Source organism: Myotis myotis, unplaced genomic scaffold, assembly GCF_014108235.1.
Source record: "Myotis myotis isolate mMyoMyo1 unplaced genomic scaffold, mMyoMyo1.p scaffold_m19_p_10, whole genome shotgun sequence".
NCBI classification, from domain to species: Eukaryota; Metazoa; Chordata; class Mammalia; order Chiroptera; family Vespertilionidae; genus Myotis; species Myotis myotis.
Genome location: NW_023416314.1, coordinates 18,244,131 through 18,263,411, shown reverse-complemented (window position 1 = coordinate 18,263,411; position 19,281 = coordinate 18,244,131). Strand labels below are relative to the sequence as shown.

The window sequence follows — 19,281 nt, the reverse complement described above, 5'->3', positions numbered from 1 at the left end:
ATATACTTTGCCCAGGAGAGGTTAGCTATTTTCAGTTAAAATTGATCCACCTTCACCAGACTTATGGTTGAACATAAATACTAAAGGATATGATTTTCATTACAGCTCCTTATAGGCATGGGCTACACATATTACATTAAATGTAGAGAACATCTGAAAATATACTTTTTCAACTTACAGAGAAATCATGTTTACAATTTAACAGAGCAGAAAATGTTAAACTTAATTTGATGCTTAACACCTAAAGTGTTATTTTCAAATCACAGAAATGGTTCTTGCATTCCAAAATATCTCTGAGGCAGGATAATGACTCTAAATTATTTTAATTATGAGAAAGCCTACTAACAAGATAAATTATTTTTTATCTACAATTAAGTCCAAATGTCAGATACCCTGAACAAAAATGACTGATTCTAAAAAGTATTTTCAAGATCAACAAATTATCAAATTCAATTGATATTAGACTTAGAAAAAAATCCAATTTCAAATTGTTTTTAAGAAGTCATCAATTAGTTTGTATTTTTAAACATTTGATCTATACACTGAACTGACTCTCCCCTGTAGATATAAAGGAGTGATAGTACCACCCACTTTGCACATCTTTTATAATGAAAAATTTGGGGGACTAAAATAAAATATGAGCATGACATTTCTCAGTAACCAATAAAAGCAGAAATTTCCTGATAGTATCCCCACTTGATAACATTAAATTACATAGATTGTACAACAAAAACTACAAAGCAAATTTATCCAAAAATGTTGCATTGCATAATAAATTTGGCTGCTTTTTAAGAATATGAGCATAACTTACAGCCTACTCAAAATATATATGATACATTAGATACACTTTCTACTTTATGATAAATTTTAAATGACGATCATAGTTGTATATTGTTTTTATTTTTCTAACCTGTATTTATAGAATATAATCTACAATATTATTTTTTAATAATAAAAAGGTACTGATCTACTGTATATAAATGGACATTTTAATATTAAGGCAAACAGAAAGTTAATTCCAAAATTGTCCTGACCAAGAAAGTAAAGACAAATTTTGGATGTCTTCCCTTTTTGCTTCCTTCCTTCCTTCCTTCCTTCCTTCCTTCCTTCCTTCCTCCCTTTCTTCCCTCTTCCTCTTTTTCTTTTATTTTCTCCTTTCTTTCCTCCTTTCTCTTTCTTTCTTCCTTTCTTTCTTTCTCCTTCCTTCCTTCCTTCTTTCTTTCCTTCCTTCCTTCCTTTCTTTCTTTCTCTTTCCTTCCTTCCCACCAATTTAGAACTAGTAGAATTTTCAGAAAATATTTCAAAATATAAAAGTAACATTTTCTTTCCCCCCACTCTCACTGTAATTGGCATTTAGTTGCAGCTGCAAGGGATGTTTTCAACAATGTCTTCAGAAGAAATAATTTTCACAAGAATTCATTTTTTATTATTGTTTTTCTTCTACAGAATATTCCGGAGCTCTTCCTGGTCTCCCTACTTCCTATGCTGCTTTGCTAAGAATTAAGAAGAGTTCATCTTCACCCGTGTTTGGTTCAAAGACTAGACCACGATACAGCAGTCCTTCATTAGGAGCCCTGAGTGTTTCTTCACCAAGCTGGCGAGGGACAGCTCAACATTATTATTCCCCCATCAACCTTTATCATTCATCAGATGCTTTCAAACAAGATGGTAAGTGTCAGAGGAAACTATACCGTTTCAAGTTAAACAGGCAAGAAGACATTATTCAAGACAATTGCAATAGGGGTCAAGGCTATTGCAATAGTGCCAACTCCCCTAAAACAGAAAATGGCAGAGTTTCCAAGACTAGGACAAAAGGGAAGACACTGAGGAAGAGGTTGGTCAGTGTGATTAGGTCACCTGTATTTACTAACTGGTGGTTGTCAAAGTTAGTCTCTTACCCTCCTGTAGAGACTGAAAAATAGAGCCCTCTCTTTCTTAATAATTACATTTATTTTTAATAATATATATATATATATGTGTATATATATATATATATATATACATATATATATATATATTAGTTGATATTACAGATATCTCCCATTTCTCCCCCTTTTACCTTTCTCCTCCTAGATCCAACCCCCAACCCCAGGTCTTCACCCTTCTATTGCCTGTGTCCATGGTTATGCATATAAATATATAAGTTCTTTGGTTGATCTTTTTTTGTCCCCCCAACCCTGCATCAAGGTATGTCAATCTGTTCCATGCCTCCCTGCTTCAGGTCTGATTTTGTTGGTCAATTCATTTTGTTCATTAGATTCCACAAAGAAGTGAGATAAGGTGATATTTGTCTCTCTCAGATTGAATTATTTCATTTAGCGTAATAGATAATTACATTTCAAAGAATGGCTCCATTCTTTGAGAGATCCTTGAGAGAGACATCCCTGGGTTTTAAAAATGGCCAGAACCTGAAAGAAAATTTACATGTCACAGGGGCAGAGAAGGAATCTTAATTGAAAGTTTTCTAAAGTAAATGCTCTAAGAAAAGGGAGTTCGGGGACTACAGTTAGTAAGAAACCTGCCTAAAGTTTAGTCAAACTGAGAAAAATCTTAAGGCCTCCTTGGTAATAAGTATGTTTTCTGTCCCACACATATTTCAAAAAATGTTCATATATATATATATATATATATATATACACACATATATATATATAAATTATATCTGAGACCAACTTGATTTAGGATTAAGACTACATAATAAATTCATAGACTGAAAGAAAAAATATAAAACTTCTGAAAGATAATTTAACAGTAAATATTAAGAGCCTCAAAATAGCCATATTCTTTAATCCCATGTTTCATTTCTAGAAATGTATTCTGCACGATAAAATAATAATACACTCAGAGATATAAGTATATACTAGCTTTACTTATGAGTGGAAAATAAGAAATCATTTAAATGTCCAACACTAAGATATCAGTTAAATGAAGGACTGCTATACAGATATTAACATTACGGGTGCAACAAGATTTTCTAAGTGTTCTCCAACTTTTTCACTTTTGGATATGTCAATAAAACAATACAAGGTGGATTAATAGTCAGAGAGAAGCACTAGTATGTGATTATTACCACTTTCTGTGCCAGGCTCTTTTGTATAGCTTACATCGTTTATACTCTCAACAAATATGTAAGACTAGAGGCCCGAAGCACGAAATTTGTGCACAGGTAGGGTCCCTAGGCCTGGCTGGCGATCAGGGCCCATCCAGGCCTACTGGTTGCTGGCTGGGACCTTCCTTTGTTCCGCGTTGCCCCCTGGTGGTCAGTGCACATCATAGCGAGCGATCGAACTTCTGGTCTCCTGGTCGAACTCCCGAGGGAACACTTTGCATTTTAACCTTTTATATATATGGATGTAAATTCTTACTGTTTTCAATGGGAAAGGCAGATGAGTATCTTTGAAAAGGTCACACTGCTAATAAGTAGTGTTAAAGAACAAAATTCAACTGAATATATTTGAAGACTTAATTGGCTTTATTAAATTTCTGAGTAGAGTAATATCCCAGGGGTTATATAACATGAAAGTTTGGGAGTTTTTTAAAAAAAAATACATATAAGCAGAAGGGTGGGCAGGGGATTTATTAGCAAAAGAAAAGTAGGGAAAATTATTTCCTCCCATTCTTATGGGAGGAAGGAAATGGCAGAGGTTTCCTCTTGCATATCACCTCACTAACATTGAGCAGAAAATTCCAGAATGATTGCTTTAAATTCCACTCCTGGGAGAGGCTGAAACTGCAATTAGATTAGTTAATGAAATTTTGGTTTGGTGACATGTCTTAGTAAAAGTGAATCATTTGGACTGCTGTTTCTTGTTTTAGCATTTCCCACCTTTTTATCAAATTCTTAACCTGTGTGATATTCACAGGCCATGATGTTTCTGTTTAATCCCAGGGATACTCACAGGCCATGGATTTAGTTGAAAATGCTTAAATTGGTCTTTTCTTCATTCCCTTTTGATATTGCAGTCTTAGGGATACCTTTTCCTGCAAACATACATTTCAAGCATGTGAGAGGGAGATTATTAGGACAACTCTAAATAGGATAATTCCCAGTGCTTTGAATGTACTCTGGAGCCATAGTCTCTAAGACCCAAACCAATCAAAGAAAGACCCTTGTTAAAGTAATCACCTTTAAAAAAATTCTTTATTGTTTAAAGTGTTACATATGTCTCATTTTTCCCCATTGAACTCTCCCTAGACATTCCCACCCCCCAGCACATGACTCACCCCCCCTACTGTCTATGTCCATGGGTTATACTTATATGCATGCATACAAGTCCTTTGGCTGATCTCTCACCCATGCCCACCCCCCCCCCCTCCGCCCCCGTCCCATTCCTCCTCCTCACCTCCACCTTCCCTCTGAGGTTGGATGGTCTGTTTGATGCTTCTCTGTCTCTAGATATGTTTTAGTTCATCAGTTAATGTTGTTCATTATATTCCACAAATGAGTGAGATCATGTGATGTTTATCTTTCTCTGACTGGCTTATTTCGCTTAGCATAATGCTCTCCAGGCCTATCCATGCTGTTGCAAATGGTAAGAATTCCTTCTTTTTACAGCAGCGTAGTATTCCACTGTGTAGATGTACCACAGTTTTTTAATCCACTCATCTGCTGATGGGCACTTAGGTTGTTTCCAAATCGTTGCTATTGTAAGTTGTGCTGCTATGAACATAGGGGTGCAGTAATTACCTTTTTAAGCTAAGTGACTTTCTCAGTAATCTTATGTAGCTGAGTTTCAACTGCTCAAGAAGTGTTGATGTAGGTATAGCAGGTGATGTTGACCACAGCACAGATACCTTCTTGCTCAACTAAAAATTAATCAAGGGCTCTTCAATGTCTCCACGAGTTAAGTTAAGGCTATTCCCATTTACATTTCCTGCTAACCAGGGAAGTAGTAGGGCTCTGCCAAGTTAGCAAACTGCATCATGAAAAGACCCCTGCTAGGTTTGTTACTGACTGGGTCACTGGCTGGGACACCGGTTCTTCTCCTCGGTGCAGAAAAGATTTTAAGGTCAATGAAAATGAAAGTAAAGCAAAATAGGATTTATTTAAAATACACTCCAAGCAAGGAGAGGGCCAGTCGAAAGAGACAATGTCCCCAAACTCCTGGATTATATGGTTTAAAAGAGGGATTTTCTGGGTGGAGAATTTCATTTGCAGTCAGGGATGATGGGCTAAATTTATAACTAAATTTATATAACTGCATTTCTTCTGCACGTGCCCTTTCCCATAATGCACTGTAGAAAAACCATGGCAGGGAGGGGTTGTCAAAATCTTAATGCAGAATTTATTATAATTAGTCTGGGACCCTAGTAAGGTCAAATTGAGGCCCTTTTATTTTCCTCTGAGCTTGCGCCTAGAACCACTGGTTCTGAACCAGGCTGCTAGCAGTCTGCTGGCTGCTGGCTGCTGGTTGTCCATCGAGGTGGTCTGAAGGCAATGTTGGTCTGACCCCTGTCAGGATCCCAAGACAGGTCCCGCCCCAGCCACTCATGTCTAACTTCCTACCTAACAGGCTCTTTCTTAGCAGTTAGGGGCATTGCCCAGCTGTGCACCAGCTCTCTAGGCATGCATAGACCCAAGGAGAAAGATAACCATGATGACAAGTGAAAATCCAGTCAGGGCATGATTGCTCATTCAAGCCAGGGTTGAAATAGGTTTTCTTATAACTTTAAATAAAAAGTTGTTTTGAATTACAGAGGTTACCCTCTTAGCAATGACTTGGAAAATACAGATGATGGCATTATCTTTTCAGGTCAATGCCTGTATAAAAGAAAGAAAAATGGAAGGAAGGAAGGAAGGAAGGAAGGAAGGAAGGAAGGAAGGAAGGAAGGAAGGAAGGAAAGAAAGGAGGAAGGGTTTCATGTTTAGCTAAGTAGGAAGTCTGATCTCTTGGGTGGAAGTTGTTTATATTGATATCAGTCTCTTCTCTTCTTAGTCATTTTTGAAGGTCTCCAGCGTTTATACAGAATTAAATGGCAGGTGCAGCCTTCTTTTTTTGTTTTTGTTTGTTTGTTTGTTTTGTTAATCCTCACCCAAGGATATTGATTTTTAGAGAGAATGGAATGGAGGAGGAGAGACACACAGAGAGAAACATCGATGTGAGAGAGACTTATAATTGATTGGTTGCCTCCTGCATGTGCCTTGACTGGAGCATGGGATCCAGCTTGTAACTGAGGTTCATGCCCTTGATCAGAATCGAACCCAGGATCCTTCAGTCTGAGGCCGATGCTCTAACCACTGGACAAAACCAGCGAGAGCCAAGTGCAGCCTTCTTTAGTTGTGAGGTGTGTATCCAAGGCTCAGCACCTCCAGTTTTGCAGCAGTGGCAATGCTTGGGAGTACTTGCTAAGATTCTTTTCAATAGGGATCAAGGGCTGTCCTCCTTTGAGGATGCTTCCAGAATACCCATCCTCCAGGCATTAGAATGTAACCACAGCATCCCTTGAATGGAGATCTGGAAAATCTTCCTTACTCTGTTAATAATAAACTCAAGCAAACGACATTAAAGACTTACAAAGCTAATGACATTAGCATGAGACAACAAGGGACCAGCAGAAGATTATATACCAGTAGTTACTGGTCTACCAGTGACTATCTTGTGTGGAATGAAAACACATTTTCTTTGCCTTTATAAGCCATCAGTTTTGCGACAGGAAAACATACATGTTGTAACAAGGACATATTGATAACCCATATTACGTGGCAGGAGCTCAAAACGTTCCGAGGAAGGAGGTCTGAGGCCTCTCGGGACCATATAGTTTTTCTTAAACTCACTATGGTGGAGGAAAGAATGCAAAAATCCCCATCATGGGGTTTATCAGGGAGCATGGACAATCCATGTGGCTGTCTTGGGTTTTTCATAACCTTGACTGTGTGTTTAATGAATAGCTATTTTTTATCCATCTTAATTTCTCTCATTCAGGAGCACACTGTTGCCATGTTACAAAAACATCGGTATGGCCAAAGTCTGGCACTGAGGGGCCATTTTTGCAGAAGCTGAATGGACCACATCCTCCACATGTGCCACAGTCTTTATAGATTCTGTTGCTGCTGCCTTTGCCTGAAAGTCAGCCAGGGCACGTCCCTGATATTCAGGTTCAGTCCTTATAGTGTGAGCCTCAGTTTGGATGACAGACAGCTTATGCCAGGACATATCAGACTTCCAGGAATCCTATTTAATAAAGAGCAAATATGCTAATTGATCCCCACGCCATGGCAAAGATGGCTGCTCCCACAGCAAATAAGAAGGGAATATGCTAATTGACTGCCATGCCCTCAAAGATGTCAGCGCCCACAGCCACAAGATGGCCAGCAGGGGAGGGGAGTTATGGGCAATCAGGCCAGCAGGGGAGGGCAGTTGGGGGGGACCAGGCCTGCACCGGAAGGCAGTTGGGGACAACCAGGCCAGCAGGGGAGGGCAGTTGGGGGCAACCAGACCTGCAGGGGAGGGCAGTTGGGGACAACCAGGCCTACAGGGGAGAGCAGTTGAGGGTGACCGGGCCAGCAGGGGAGGGCAGCTGGGGGCAATGGGGTCGGCAGGGGAGCAGTTAGGCATCGATCGGGCTGGCATGGGAGTGGTTAGAGGGTGATCAGGCTGGCAGGCAGAAGCGATTAGGGGCAATAAGGCAGGCAGGTAGGCAAGCGGTTGGGAGCCAGCAGTCCTGGATTGTGAGAGGGATGTCCGACTGCCATTTTAGGCCCAATCCCACATCGGGCCTAAACCGGCAGTTGGAAATCCCCTGAGGGGTCCCAGATTGGAGAGGGTGCAGGCTGGACTGAGGGACAACCCTCCCCCCACCAAGTGCACGAATTTTGTGCACCGGGCCTCTTGTTTTACATAATGTCTGAAACTCATAGAACATATACAGACACAATGTAACTAAAACTTACTACTTCTTATTTGACAATGTTACCCATGTAATTAAACATATCAAATAAGCCCAATTAGTTCAAAATCTCCCTTTTTATAAGGAGAGAGACAAATCCTTTGATATTTTCCCTAAACTCTCTGAAAAATATCAAAGTTAGTTTGGGGTCAAAAAAGACTATTTAGAATTTGATTCTTATGAAGTTTGTCAAAATATCAAAAGGTCCTAAAGCACTTGACTAAATAGGATCACAAGTTATTATGAAGTAATACTTAATTATTTGACCAAAGCGACATCAAAAGATTTCAAAGACAATTACAGAAGGTTAGCTCTAACTATTGAGAAGATTCAGTTTTCTTAACTAATCAAAGACCTAGTTCAGACAACATGAAACACAGAAAATTATTTGGATAAAACAGTCTTTGCTTTCTCAATAGATTACTTGAAAAGAGAAACCTTTTGGCAGATGAAAGAAAATTAAGTTTGGAGCTTACATAAGTACACCATTGATATTAAACTTTAATTTTTAAAACCCTTACCACTCACTTAGCCATATTAGTTACACAGGCAAAAGTCTCTCTTTATCTCTCTCTCTTCTGCTTTTTGTATATATTTAGTTTGTCCTTCATAGCCAGAAGTTCTAGTTTAAATAAAATTACTCTAATTTCCCTTAATAAAAATGCCTCTTCATTCTTATTCTATTTCTGAGCAAAAAACCCACATCTTACTATATACAGTCACCCTTCTTATTATTTCTAGTGGTGTCAATTACATATATTAGAATTTTTAACCTTTAAAAACTTAAAATTTTAGCCAGAGCTGGTTTGGCTCAGTGGATGGAGCATCGGCCTGTGGACTGGAGGGTCCTGGGTTCGATTCCAGTCGGGGGCATGTGCCTGAGTTGCGGGTTGGTGTTTCTCTCTCATTGATGTTTCTGGCTCTCTGGCTCTCTCCCTTCCTCTCTGTAGAAAAATTGGTAGAATATATTAAAAAAAAAAACTTAAAATTTTAGTAAAATATAAGAAGTAAACAATGATAAACTGTCTTTTATATTAGTTGTCTGTGGCTTGGAAAATTTATAAATACTTTTTATTATTTTTGGAAATGTACTTTCTCAGAGTAAGTTACTCAGTGTGACATATGACATGTTTAATAATAAACTCAAATTTATCTTTATTTTTTCTGCAATCAGAAGCCAAAAGTACATAAACTTATGTTCAGTAATTAATTTTCAGTGTTTTTTCTTATTTGGAAATGATCTAGATATCTTCTATATATATAAAAGCCCAAGCAACTGAATGAATGACAGAACGACCGAACGACTGGCCGCTATGACGCACACTGACCACCGGGGGAAGACGCTCAATGCGGGAGCCGGTGGTCAGTGCACTCCCACAGCTGACCCAACTTCCCGCTGTTTCTCCCCTGGCCAGCCAGCCTCAATGGCCCCAATCAGGCTGGCTGGCCAACCTCCCACCGCCCCGATCAGCCAAGGGACCCCACCCGTGCATGAATTTGTGCACTGGGCCTCTAGTTTAATATAATTTCCATCACCTAATTTAACTTAGCAAAACCTTAAGGTTTCATAATACTGAAAATATTTGGAAAACTTATTTGAAAAGTTTACCTAAAAACTTTTAACCCTACTTATATATATTTAATTTAATCACCCGTAATTATGTTTAGACTACTTATAAAACTTTCATATCCAGTTATAAATAACATGAATTTATTTGAGTAGAAAGAGTTCATCCAACAACACAAGCAGAGCCAAACACTAGACTCCAAGCATTGCAGTGGAGAACAATTGGCTATTTTATTAATGGCCCCGCCCAGGGGGAATGGGAAGCTAATGATCTGAAGCCGGAACTCCAAGATGGTGTGTAGATTACAGAGTATAAAAGGAAAATTTATAACCACACAGAAACCTGTTTTCCTTCATGTGGCCTTTTATTTTGATTTTTTTTTTTTTTTGATTCAACTTGCCTCCCCTAGGGCCCTGACTCACCTACTTCCTCCTCTCTCACTTGCTTAATTGTTAAGCCCTCAGGACAATGAGGTCCTGGTCAGCATTCAAAAGTCTTAGAAACAAGGCCCTGGGTCCACTGACTATTGAGACAGAGTTTTCAATCAAACTAAACATAGTTCCTTGGCCTCAGTTGTGTTTTGACTCTGGACCCAGGAAAAGGAAGCGGAACAAATCCTTGAGGAACTGGATAGAACCACTCCATTGCTGACATCAGGACCAAATGCAATGATCAACATGAAATTTTACTTTTCTCTATTACTGGACTGAGGAGAAATATTTGAGAATATTCCAGGGTTTCATAAATTCTTTGCTTGTGGTCCTTAGATGGGTCTCTTACCTAGGAGTGAAAGATACCTGAGAGGAATCATATGTAGCTTTAGGTGGCTTTATTTGAATAGGTAGCTGTTTTTTTCACAGTGGAAAGGCAGTTCAGACAGAACCACTGGAATGTACTGGAATAAAGGAGAATAGAGGGGAGCAGTAGCAGTTATGTCAGCCATGTAGTTTTCTGTGTTAGGTACCTTTTATCTTTTTAATTTGCTATTAGACTTTGCAATGAATCTTTTCATAACAGTACTTTAGAATTCTGAAACATTTTGTAAACTCTTGCAAACATTTTGTAATAATTAAATTAGAGATCTCATTCTGATGGTTCAGTTTAGGAACACTTATTTTCAAGTCCACTTAAACAATTTTATCTAACCAGAATTCTCCTCACAATGGCTATTGCAACTCAAGAATCTCCAGCAAGATTCTCTCTCCTTTGCAAATATCTGCAGCTTCTCGGACTGTAATTCGTAAACATAAAATAAGCAGGTGTGCTAAAAGACGGCACACTCAATTTTTTGATATAATGCATCCCATCTCTTAATAGTCACTTGAAGGTCTCCTGTTGGAGCCTGTCCAGCTCAAATCAAATGCAGTCTGATTCCAGGACCCAGTTCTTAAGTTGGACTCAGTTTAAAATCCCACTCCTGTGAGAGGCTGAAACAGCAACTAGTTTGATTATTAACTTTTGGTTAGCAAGAGTGATTCCATTTTGGCCTGTTCTTTCTTTTTTAACAGCAGTATAGTCAAATATTTTGTTCACATTATCTACTGATTTTAAGTCCAATACACTTTGGGCTACCTTTTAATTATGATTGATGAAGGACTGAACATTCAAAGAAACATTTTGCAAGAACTGCCTGGAAAGACTCCATAAATGTCAAATTGGGTTGTGGTGCCAATCCCAAGCCAACTCACGCTGCATGATTATGCCAATTGTTTCCACGTGGAGCATCATCTCATCGTGTTGACATTTAAAATTTATTTAAGCATAGTGCTACCTCCTTTAAAATGTTTTATTTTTCATAATACTTACACTTAATACAAGTTTTTAAATTCCCATAACATGTTCTGTGATAGACAATATGAAGAGAACTAGAAGACAAGCCACAGACTTGTCTTTTAAAATATTTAAAAAAGATTTTTATCTGATATATGACTATTACCTAGAAATATAGAAATAACTCTTAAAACTCAATATAGGATAATAACCTGGTTAAAAATATGGGCCAAAAACTTTAACAGATGCCTCACCAAAGAAGATACACAAATGATAAATAATTATGGAAAACAATGCTTCACATCGTATGTCATCAGGGAAATACAAATTAAAACAATGAAATACTACTATCTACTTATTAGAATGACCAAAATCCAGAACGCTGAAAACACCAAATGCTAGTGAGGATGTGGATCAACAGGAACATTGATGGTGGGTATACAAAACGGTACAGCCCCTTTGGAAGGCAGTTTGGCAGTATCTTACAAAACTAAACATACTCTTAACATAATCCAGCAATTATGCTCATTGGTATTTTTGCAAAAGATTCGGAAATACACATTCACTTAAAAACCTGCACGTGGATGTTTTATAACAGCTTTATTCATAATTGAAAATCTTGGAAGCAACCAACATGTCCTCAAATATGTGAATAGATAAATACTGTGGTACATCCAGACAAAGGAATATCCTTCAGTGCTAAAAAGAAATTAGCTATTAAACCATGAAAAGACATAAAGGAAACTTAAATTCACATTGCTAAGTGAAATAAGTAAATCTTTAAAAGGCTACAGTAAAAAGATTAGTGGTTTCCAGAGATGGGGAGTTAGAGCAGAGATGAGTAGGCAAAGGAAAGGTGACTTTAGGGCAGTGAAAATACTCTGAATGATATCATAATGATGAATATGTCACTATACATTTGTCCAAACCAAAGAATGTACAAAACCAAGAATGAACTTTAACATAAACTATAGACTTTGGGTAATTATGATATGTAAATATATGTTTACCTTTGGTTTTTAAAAAAAGTACTACTCTAGTGAGTATGAAAGAAGGTATGCATGTGTGGAGGTGGGAGATACATGAAAATCTCACTCCTGTGAAAGGCTGAAACAGCAACTAGTTTGATTATTAACTTTTAATTTTATTGTAAACCTAAAAATGATTAAAAAAAAAAGTCTTTTAAAAATCCCATTACATTAACTAATGTCATATTCATCAGGAGAGATGTGTTGTGATTGTTGTTCTTTAGGCATCATTATTTTACGGATGACAAGATGGAATGTACAATCAGGCACCTCCTAATAGCACTTCAGTCAATGACAGATGATATACAGGACAGTGGTCTTGTAAGATTCTAATGGTGCTAAATTAACTGTAAGAAATGGAAGCACATGTGGCTCGGGAGGGATTTTTTCCCCTTTGACAGGAGACATATCTGTGGGGTCTGGCAATGTATTCCCTCTCACTCACAGCACCTCAATTATGAGTGCATAGGTTATATCTCAGCCAGTCAGCCACTGACCTGTGTTAGCACAAAGGAGTCTGTCCCCCAGGTGCTACATACTCAGAGGGTCTGATCAGAGCCCTCCCAGATCTAGCCTGATGGCCTTCAGAGGACATTATGTAAGTTCTTTGTTGAGGACCTCAGGTCCTGTACAAGGACACAGGTCCACAGGAGCTGCCTTAACAAATTTAAGTGCCACTGCCTCTTTAGTGAAAGCTTTCTGTGATAGTGTGCAGACAGCCTGTCCCTGTACTTCGGAAATATTTTCAGGTTGTAATGATATGAAACAGAGGTAAGTTTTATTTCTTCCATTAATTCAATGCCAGAGAGAGTCCTTTATGCCAAATAAAGGAGACAAAAACAAATTTCCAAATTCAAAATATTGAATCCTCTGTTATTCACTCTCTCAATGTTAAACACCCTATGTTTTTTAAATGAATCCCACAAAGTTTCTTCATGTGACCACTGCTCCAACATGCAGTAGCCAAAACACATTACCATGACAACCCACTGTGTTCCTCTATCTCTGTATCTTGTTTTCTTACTCCTCCTGATCCTCAGGCCACCTTTCAAGCCTCCTAACAGTTATTATCTTGGTGACTTATATCTCACCCAGTCTGTTTCTCCTCAATATTTCCAGTTAATCCAGCCCACATCCCTGTCCATGGAGCATTGTTGACAGCTTTGATATTCTGCTTCTAACCTTGTTGGAAGGAAACAGGGGAGGGCTTGTGGGATTGTGTTTATAAAGTCTACAATAGTGTACAGTAATGTCGTAGGCCTTCACATTCACTCACCACTCACTTACCGACTCATAGTGAGACTTCCAGTTTTCCAAGTTTCATTTATGGTAAATGTCCTATACAGTTGCCTACAGTGTTCAGTACAGTAACATGCTAGGAGAAATAGGCAATCCCAAATAGCCCAGGTGTGTAGTAGGCTATACTACCTAGGTTTGTGTAAGTGTACTCTATGAAATTTGTGCAATGATGAAATTGCCTACTGATACATTGCTCAGAATATCCTATCTAATAAAGATGGAATATGCAAATTGACTGTCACCTCACACTAAAATGGAGGCACCCACAGCCAATAAGGAGGGAATATGCAAATTGATGTGGCAAAGATGAGGCGGGAGGCAGCGGCCAGAGCAGGGAAGCTGGTGCCAGCAGCCAGGGGAAGGAAGGCCTATTCTTGCAAGCATCTTCCTGCATTGGGCCTCTAGTATCCTCATAATTAAATGACACAGGATTGTATTAAGTGAATTATGAGATTCTTTTGTTTTTTGGATAATTAGGTTCTAGTCCTTTGTTCTCTCATTCCAAATGTAAGTTAACATAGCTCACAATGATAAATAAAATACAGTTATAAAATATAAATTAAAACACATGAAAATGATGAAAACAAAAAATATTTGGACATGAAATGGAGCCAGGTTTAAGACTAATTTAAAGTATATATTCATACCTGCTTTGGATAATTAGCAGTCAAGGAAACAGTTACATGTTTCTCATTTTTCAAGGATTAAAATAAAATACTAATTGAGTAGAAGCACAGCTATTGCTGACACTAAGATCAGACAAATTTTTTCTGGAGAGTCCTTATTAATAATTAATTGATATAAAGGCCAGTGACCTGAACATTATTCTTATTGGCTCCATAACAGTGAGTTTCATCTGCTTCAGTAAAGGCAGATGAAACCCAAACATCAACAAAGTGAGAAGTAATTATCTAAAACTGTGTTTCTTAATCTTTAATGTGCAAAGAATCACTTGGGAATATTGTTAAAACAGAACTCCGTTCAACAGATCAGAAGTAGGCCCAAATAATTGGCATTTATAAAATGCTCCCAGTGATGGTGACACTGCTGGTCTGTGGACCATACTTGAGTGTCAAGGCTGTAGGCTGGGAACCAGTTTGATATAATTTAAGTCATCTGCTGCTCTAGATTAACCCCCATTTAGAGTACTAGGAAGAGTAAACAGTCTGAATATTTTTTCAAGTAATCTTTCATAACTATTGTTTTCTCATCTGATCCTTTGATAGATCTTGGCTAGATGTGGCTTTGAGTTTGTTCTCTCTGACAAGAGCCTGACATATGGCTTTCGTCAGGCAATTCCCTTTAGCTTTAATAGAGAGTAAAGCTGGGGTTGACATGCTCTCGTGAAAAATGAGAAAACTAACAGAGCCTGAATACAAAGCCATCCCACTCCTGCTCAGAATTAAGCCCAGAAGTACCCCAGGTAGAGCTAAGGTTTCCCTAAGAAATGTAAAAATCTAGTTTGCAGAGCAATTTGGGAAAGCAATTCCACTTCTGTGTATACAACCTGGAGAAACTTGCTCACACATGCACAAGGCAATATGAAAGTGTGTTCACTGCAATATATTTAATTTTTAAAAATTAGAAACAACTTGAAGTCCATCAGAAGAGAAATGGATACATAAATTCTACTTTTCATTCATTCAAAACTTAAAACTGTTAAAGTGAATAGACTATATCTTTATGAGACAAAATGGATATCTCAAAATATGGGTTAGTGAGCAAGAAAAGTTACAGAATATTACATGTAATATAATACCACTTATGTAAAAGATAAAAATAATGTACTATTTATGGATACATATATGTGGTATAATTTTAAAAACATGGACCTAAGAGAGCAAGTTGACTATAATGCCTACCTCTGAGGACAAAGGGAGATTGAGAGCAGAGAAATGGTACCAGGGTAGGGAAGATAGTTGAACTCATCTGTGATATTTCATTTCCTAAAATAAAAGATATGAAGCCAATGCGGTGGTACATATTGTAGGCAGAATCTAAAATGGCTCACCATGAGGTCTACCTCCTGGTATTTACAGTGTAACCTCTTCCCCTGGTGAGCTGAAGTTAGTAACCTGCTTCTGGAAAATAGATTATGGCAAAAGTAATGGAATATGACTCTCCACGTTGGGTTAAAAAAGACTGGGTTCCATCTCACTTCCATTCCAATGAAGATGCTTAATCAAGACCTGAATAACAAATTTCGATTAACTGTAGGGATTGGCTGCCTAGAAAATAATACCGATTTTTTGAGATACCCACAAGACAGAAAATTAGAATAGATAACATTTATGAAGAAACCCCAAAATCATGATATTGTAAGAGGAGTTCTCTGTAGAAAATTTAGAAGTATGGTGAGGACATCAACAAAATGAACAGATGTTACATTTTTTACTATCTCATGGCCTCTGTGAGTCAGGAAAGCAAATGTGGTTTAACTAGGTCCTCTGGGTCTGAGCCTTTCACAAGGTAGGACCGCAGTCTCATCCAGAGACTTACAGGGTACAGATCCACCCGTAAGCACACTCACCTCCATGATTGTTGACAGGATCCAGCTGCTAAAGATTGCTACACTGAGTGTCTCCACTGCCCAAGGCCATTCTCAGCAGGCCTCTCCACAGGGTAGCCCACAACATGGTAGCTGACTTCCAATGGCAGGAGGGATCCAGAGCAAGGGAAGGCCAACAAGCTGGCCTCAAGAAGAATAAATCAGTCATTGACACTTGATTGAGGTGAGAATGTGGAGCCAGTCAATAAATAAACATATTTGAGCTAGACTCGTAAAGGGGAGAAGAGAAATGGAGCAGTTACCTGGAAGGGAGAATGTTCCTCATTGAAGTCAAGCAATCAGAGAAGTCCTCAAAAATTGTTTTGCTTTCCACCTGATATTGTTAATTTGGGTAATGACTACGATCACTCTTCAAACTGTTCCACAGACCAAGAAGTATTATCTAGCTGAAAAAAATAAAATAAAAATTGAATTGTTAGCAATTACTCGGAAGTACTTGTTTTAAATATAAGTAATGTAATTTAATTGATTTTTAAAATTTGCTAAGGTTTTCATTAGAGGTTCTTATGATGATATAGGTTAATTAAGAGCCTTTAGGAGTCAGCACCTCAAACACCTGCATGTCTTGCTTTAAGATTTTGTGATGTAGACAAGGCTTACTAGTAACCACTGCTGATGACATATGTGTCCTTTCCTTTATAAATGAAAAGCCAACATTCTTTCACTTAATAGCCAGAAGTCTTTGACTTAATCTCCTTATGTTGTGGTAATTTTAGTAGGAGTAAACTTAATCAAGTGTAAGGTGCCTCTCCTTCTATTGGTGATAAGATGGTTAGGTTTACATATTTTATCTTCCTTGCACGGAGGCATTCTGAATTAGGAGGGATTCTGACTAGAAAGTTCAGACTTCTAGTAAGGGAGATTCAGAGACTACAAATCCTATCTCAGGTGGAAAAAAAAAAAGGTGGTTTTTAGAAGCAGTTGGAGTGAATTATTTATTACTAAGGTTAAGCATATAATTTTGGATCTGTTTATACCCTCAGCGATAAGCAGAACTTGCAATTTATACGACACACTGAGTCTGCCCACCCTTAGGAGTTTCTGCCCCTGGCTTCTGACATTTGGGATATTCCTGTGACCTACCAAATTTGTTACCTCATAGCCTCAGTACCTTTGGCTGACTTTCATTGTTAATATAGCTCATTTCCAGATTGGACGAAGCTTGTGAGCGATGGCGTCAAGACACAACATGAACTCTGTGTTGACAGTTATCTGTGTTTCTTCAAAATACCTTTTCTTGGTAAATTGTTTTGCATGTCCAAATACAAAACTTGAATGATCTTTCATGAGCATAAGAATTCTCTCTGGATGGGAAAAAGGTATTTCACTTAGAAGATACATTCCTATGTAAATCAGATCACTCCAATTTCTCTCAGTTTAAAATGAGAACATGTTCTAATAAAAACCTTACAAATTCATGACCATTCATTTAAACTTTGTAATTTTATTTTGTACTGTATTTTTAATTTTTAGAGCTATTGTTATTATTTTATATTATTGTGCTATTTTTTGCAGTTTAACTATATGCCATTTGAACAAAGACCATGTTATATACTCCTCTTTATCCTCTTTCAGCCCTAAAAGCAGTGCAAGCTAACTAGGAACTTGATAAATATTGATAAATAAAGAGGCATCTAGTTGAGGAATTTGAAGTCTGAATTTAGGTTGAATTTCTACACTATGATATATTATTTGCCTAAATATTTCTCAACTAAACTGTGTATTTTGTGTTACAAATGAAATGCAATGCCCTCCCTCTGTGGACAGGGTGCCTAGTGGTTCATCATCTTCTGAATGATATCCTTTTATCATTCTCATAAATGATAGCGACTCTGAATCATCTGACCTCTCTTTTATGGCTACATTAGAAAAATGACAAAAAAAAATCTATTAAACACTGAAGTTATATTATGTGTGCAACATAATGCCAGTATCCATAAAACATTTATCATAATGCTTTTTAATAAATAATGCTTTAATTCTTAGGACTCCTTGAAAGTTTCATAATGACAATTTATACTTGTTTGACTTTTAGAAAGAATCTGAATTTCTATTTTGAAAGGCAACTTAAAGTTGAAGGAAGGGTTAGATATTTTCTTTAAGAATTCAGGTTAGGTGCTCACATGGTGTGAATAGTTTTTTTTCTCACATTATAACTGTGTCATTTTAGTGCAATTTCTAGTTAAACATTTCAAAATTTCTGGGAATTATCACATAAAATATATTAATGATCATTAGAAGTGCATTTCCTATGACTGTATGGGATATAATAGGCTAATATTTCCTCTAGATTATACTACTGATACCCATAGGTCACATTATATAAATAAGTTAGATAAGACCATAAGCTAGAGCTAACCAGCAGGTGGAGGGAGTTGGGATCTGGCATTAGACCTAATCTTTGAGAAAAATAGGCACAGATGTAATTCTTTAAAAGGGATTTAAGTCTGAAAGGCAAGTTTAGAATATAGGGAGGCATGATAATCTCTGGCCAGGATCTAGGAAACAACAGAAAACATGATCCAATGTCAAGAAGTAAGGCTTCCCTACGAACCTAACTAAAGGAGTCTCAGATTGGATGATACTTAAAACATCTTGGCAGGAGGAAAGTTAGTATCTGGGTAGCCTATCAATAAGTGGCAATAACTTCAAAAGGGATTAGAGAGGGTGAGATATCAGCTTGATCCCAGGACAGGACTCTACAAGGGAAATCATTGTCTCCATAAATAAAATACATAACAGTGCTCCAAGAAACTCCACTGGGAGAAAGGCCGATCAGCCCAGACTCATCATTGCACAGGAAAGCTTTATCTTGCTGTTCAGGCATCCTCATGGAAGACTATTGCCAACACCATGCTAACTTCACAAGCAGTCATTGTTTCTTGCTTATTGCTCTAGTCCAGCGATTTTCAACCGGTATGCCAGAAGAATTTTTAAAAACACGCAATACCTGACTATTTAGTCCAGTGATGGCGAACCTTTTGAGCTCGGCATGTCAGCATTTTGAAAAACCCTAACTTAACTCTGGTGCCGTGTCACATATAGAAATTTTTTGATATTTGCAACCATAGTAAAACAAAGACTTATATTTTTGATATTTATTTTACATATTTAAATGCCATTTAACAAAGAAAAATCAACCAAAAAAATGAGTTCGCGT

At 37.6% G+C, this 19,281-nt stretch overlaps 1 protein-coding gene across 1 annotated transcript in view; it reads left to right on the top strand.

Annotated features, from left to right (window-relative positions):
- Positions 1 to 1,436: 1,436 nt before the first annotated feature.
- The window catches only part of CNTN5 (contactin 5), a gene marked incomplete at its 5' end in the record, with an annotated part of 450,105 nt that continues 432,260 nt past the window's right edge, over positions 1,437 to 19,281 (top strand). The window contains one exon of the mRNA XM_036323984.1: positions 1,437 to 1,668. Within this exon, the coding sequence (XP_036179877.1) occupies positions 1,437 to 1,668 (232 nt within the window). The remainder of the gene's footprint in view (positions 1,669 to 19,281) is intronic.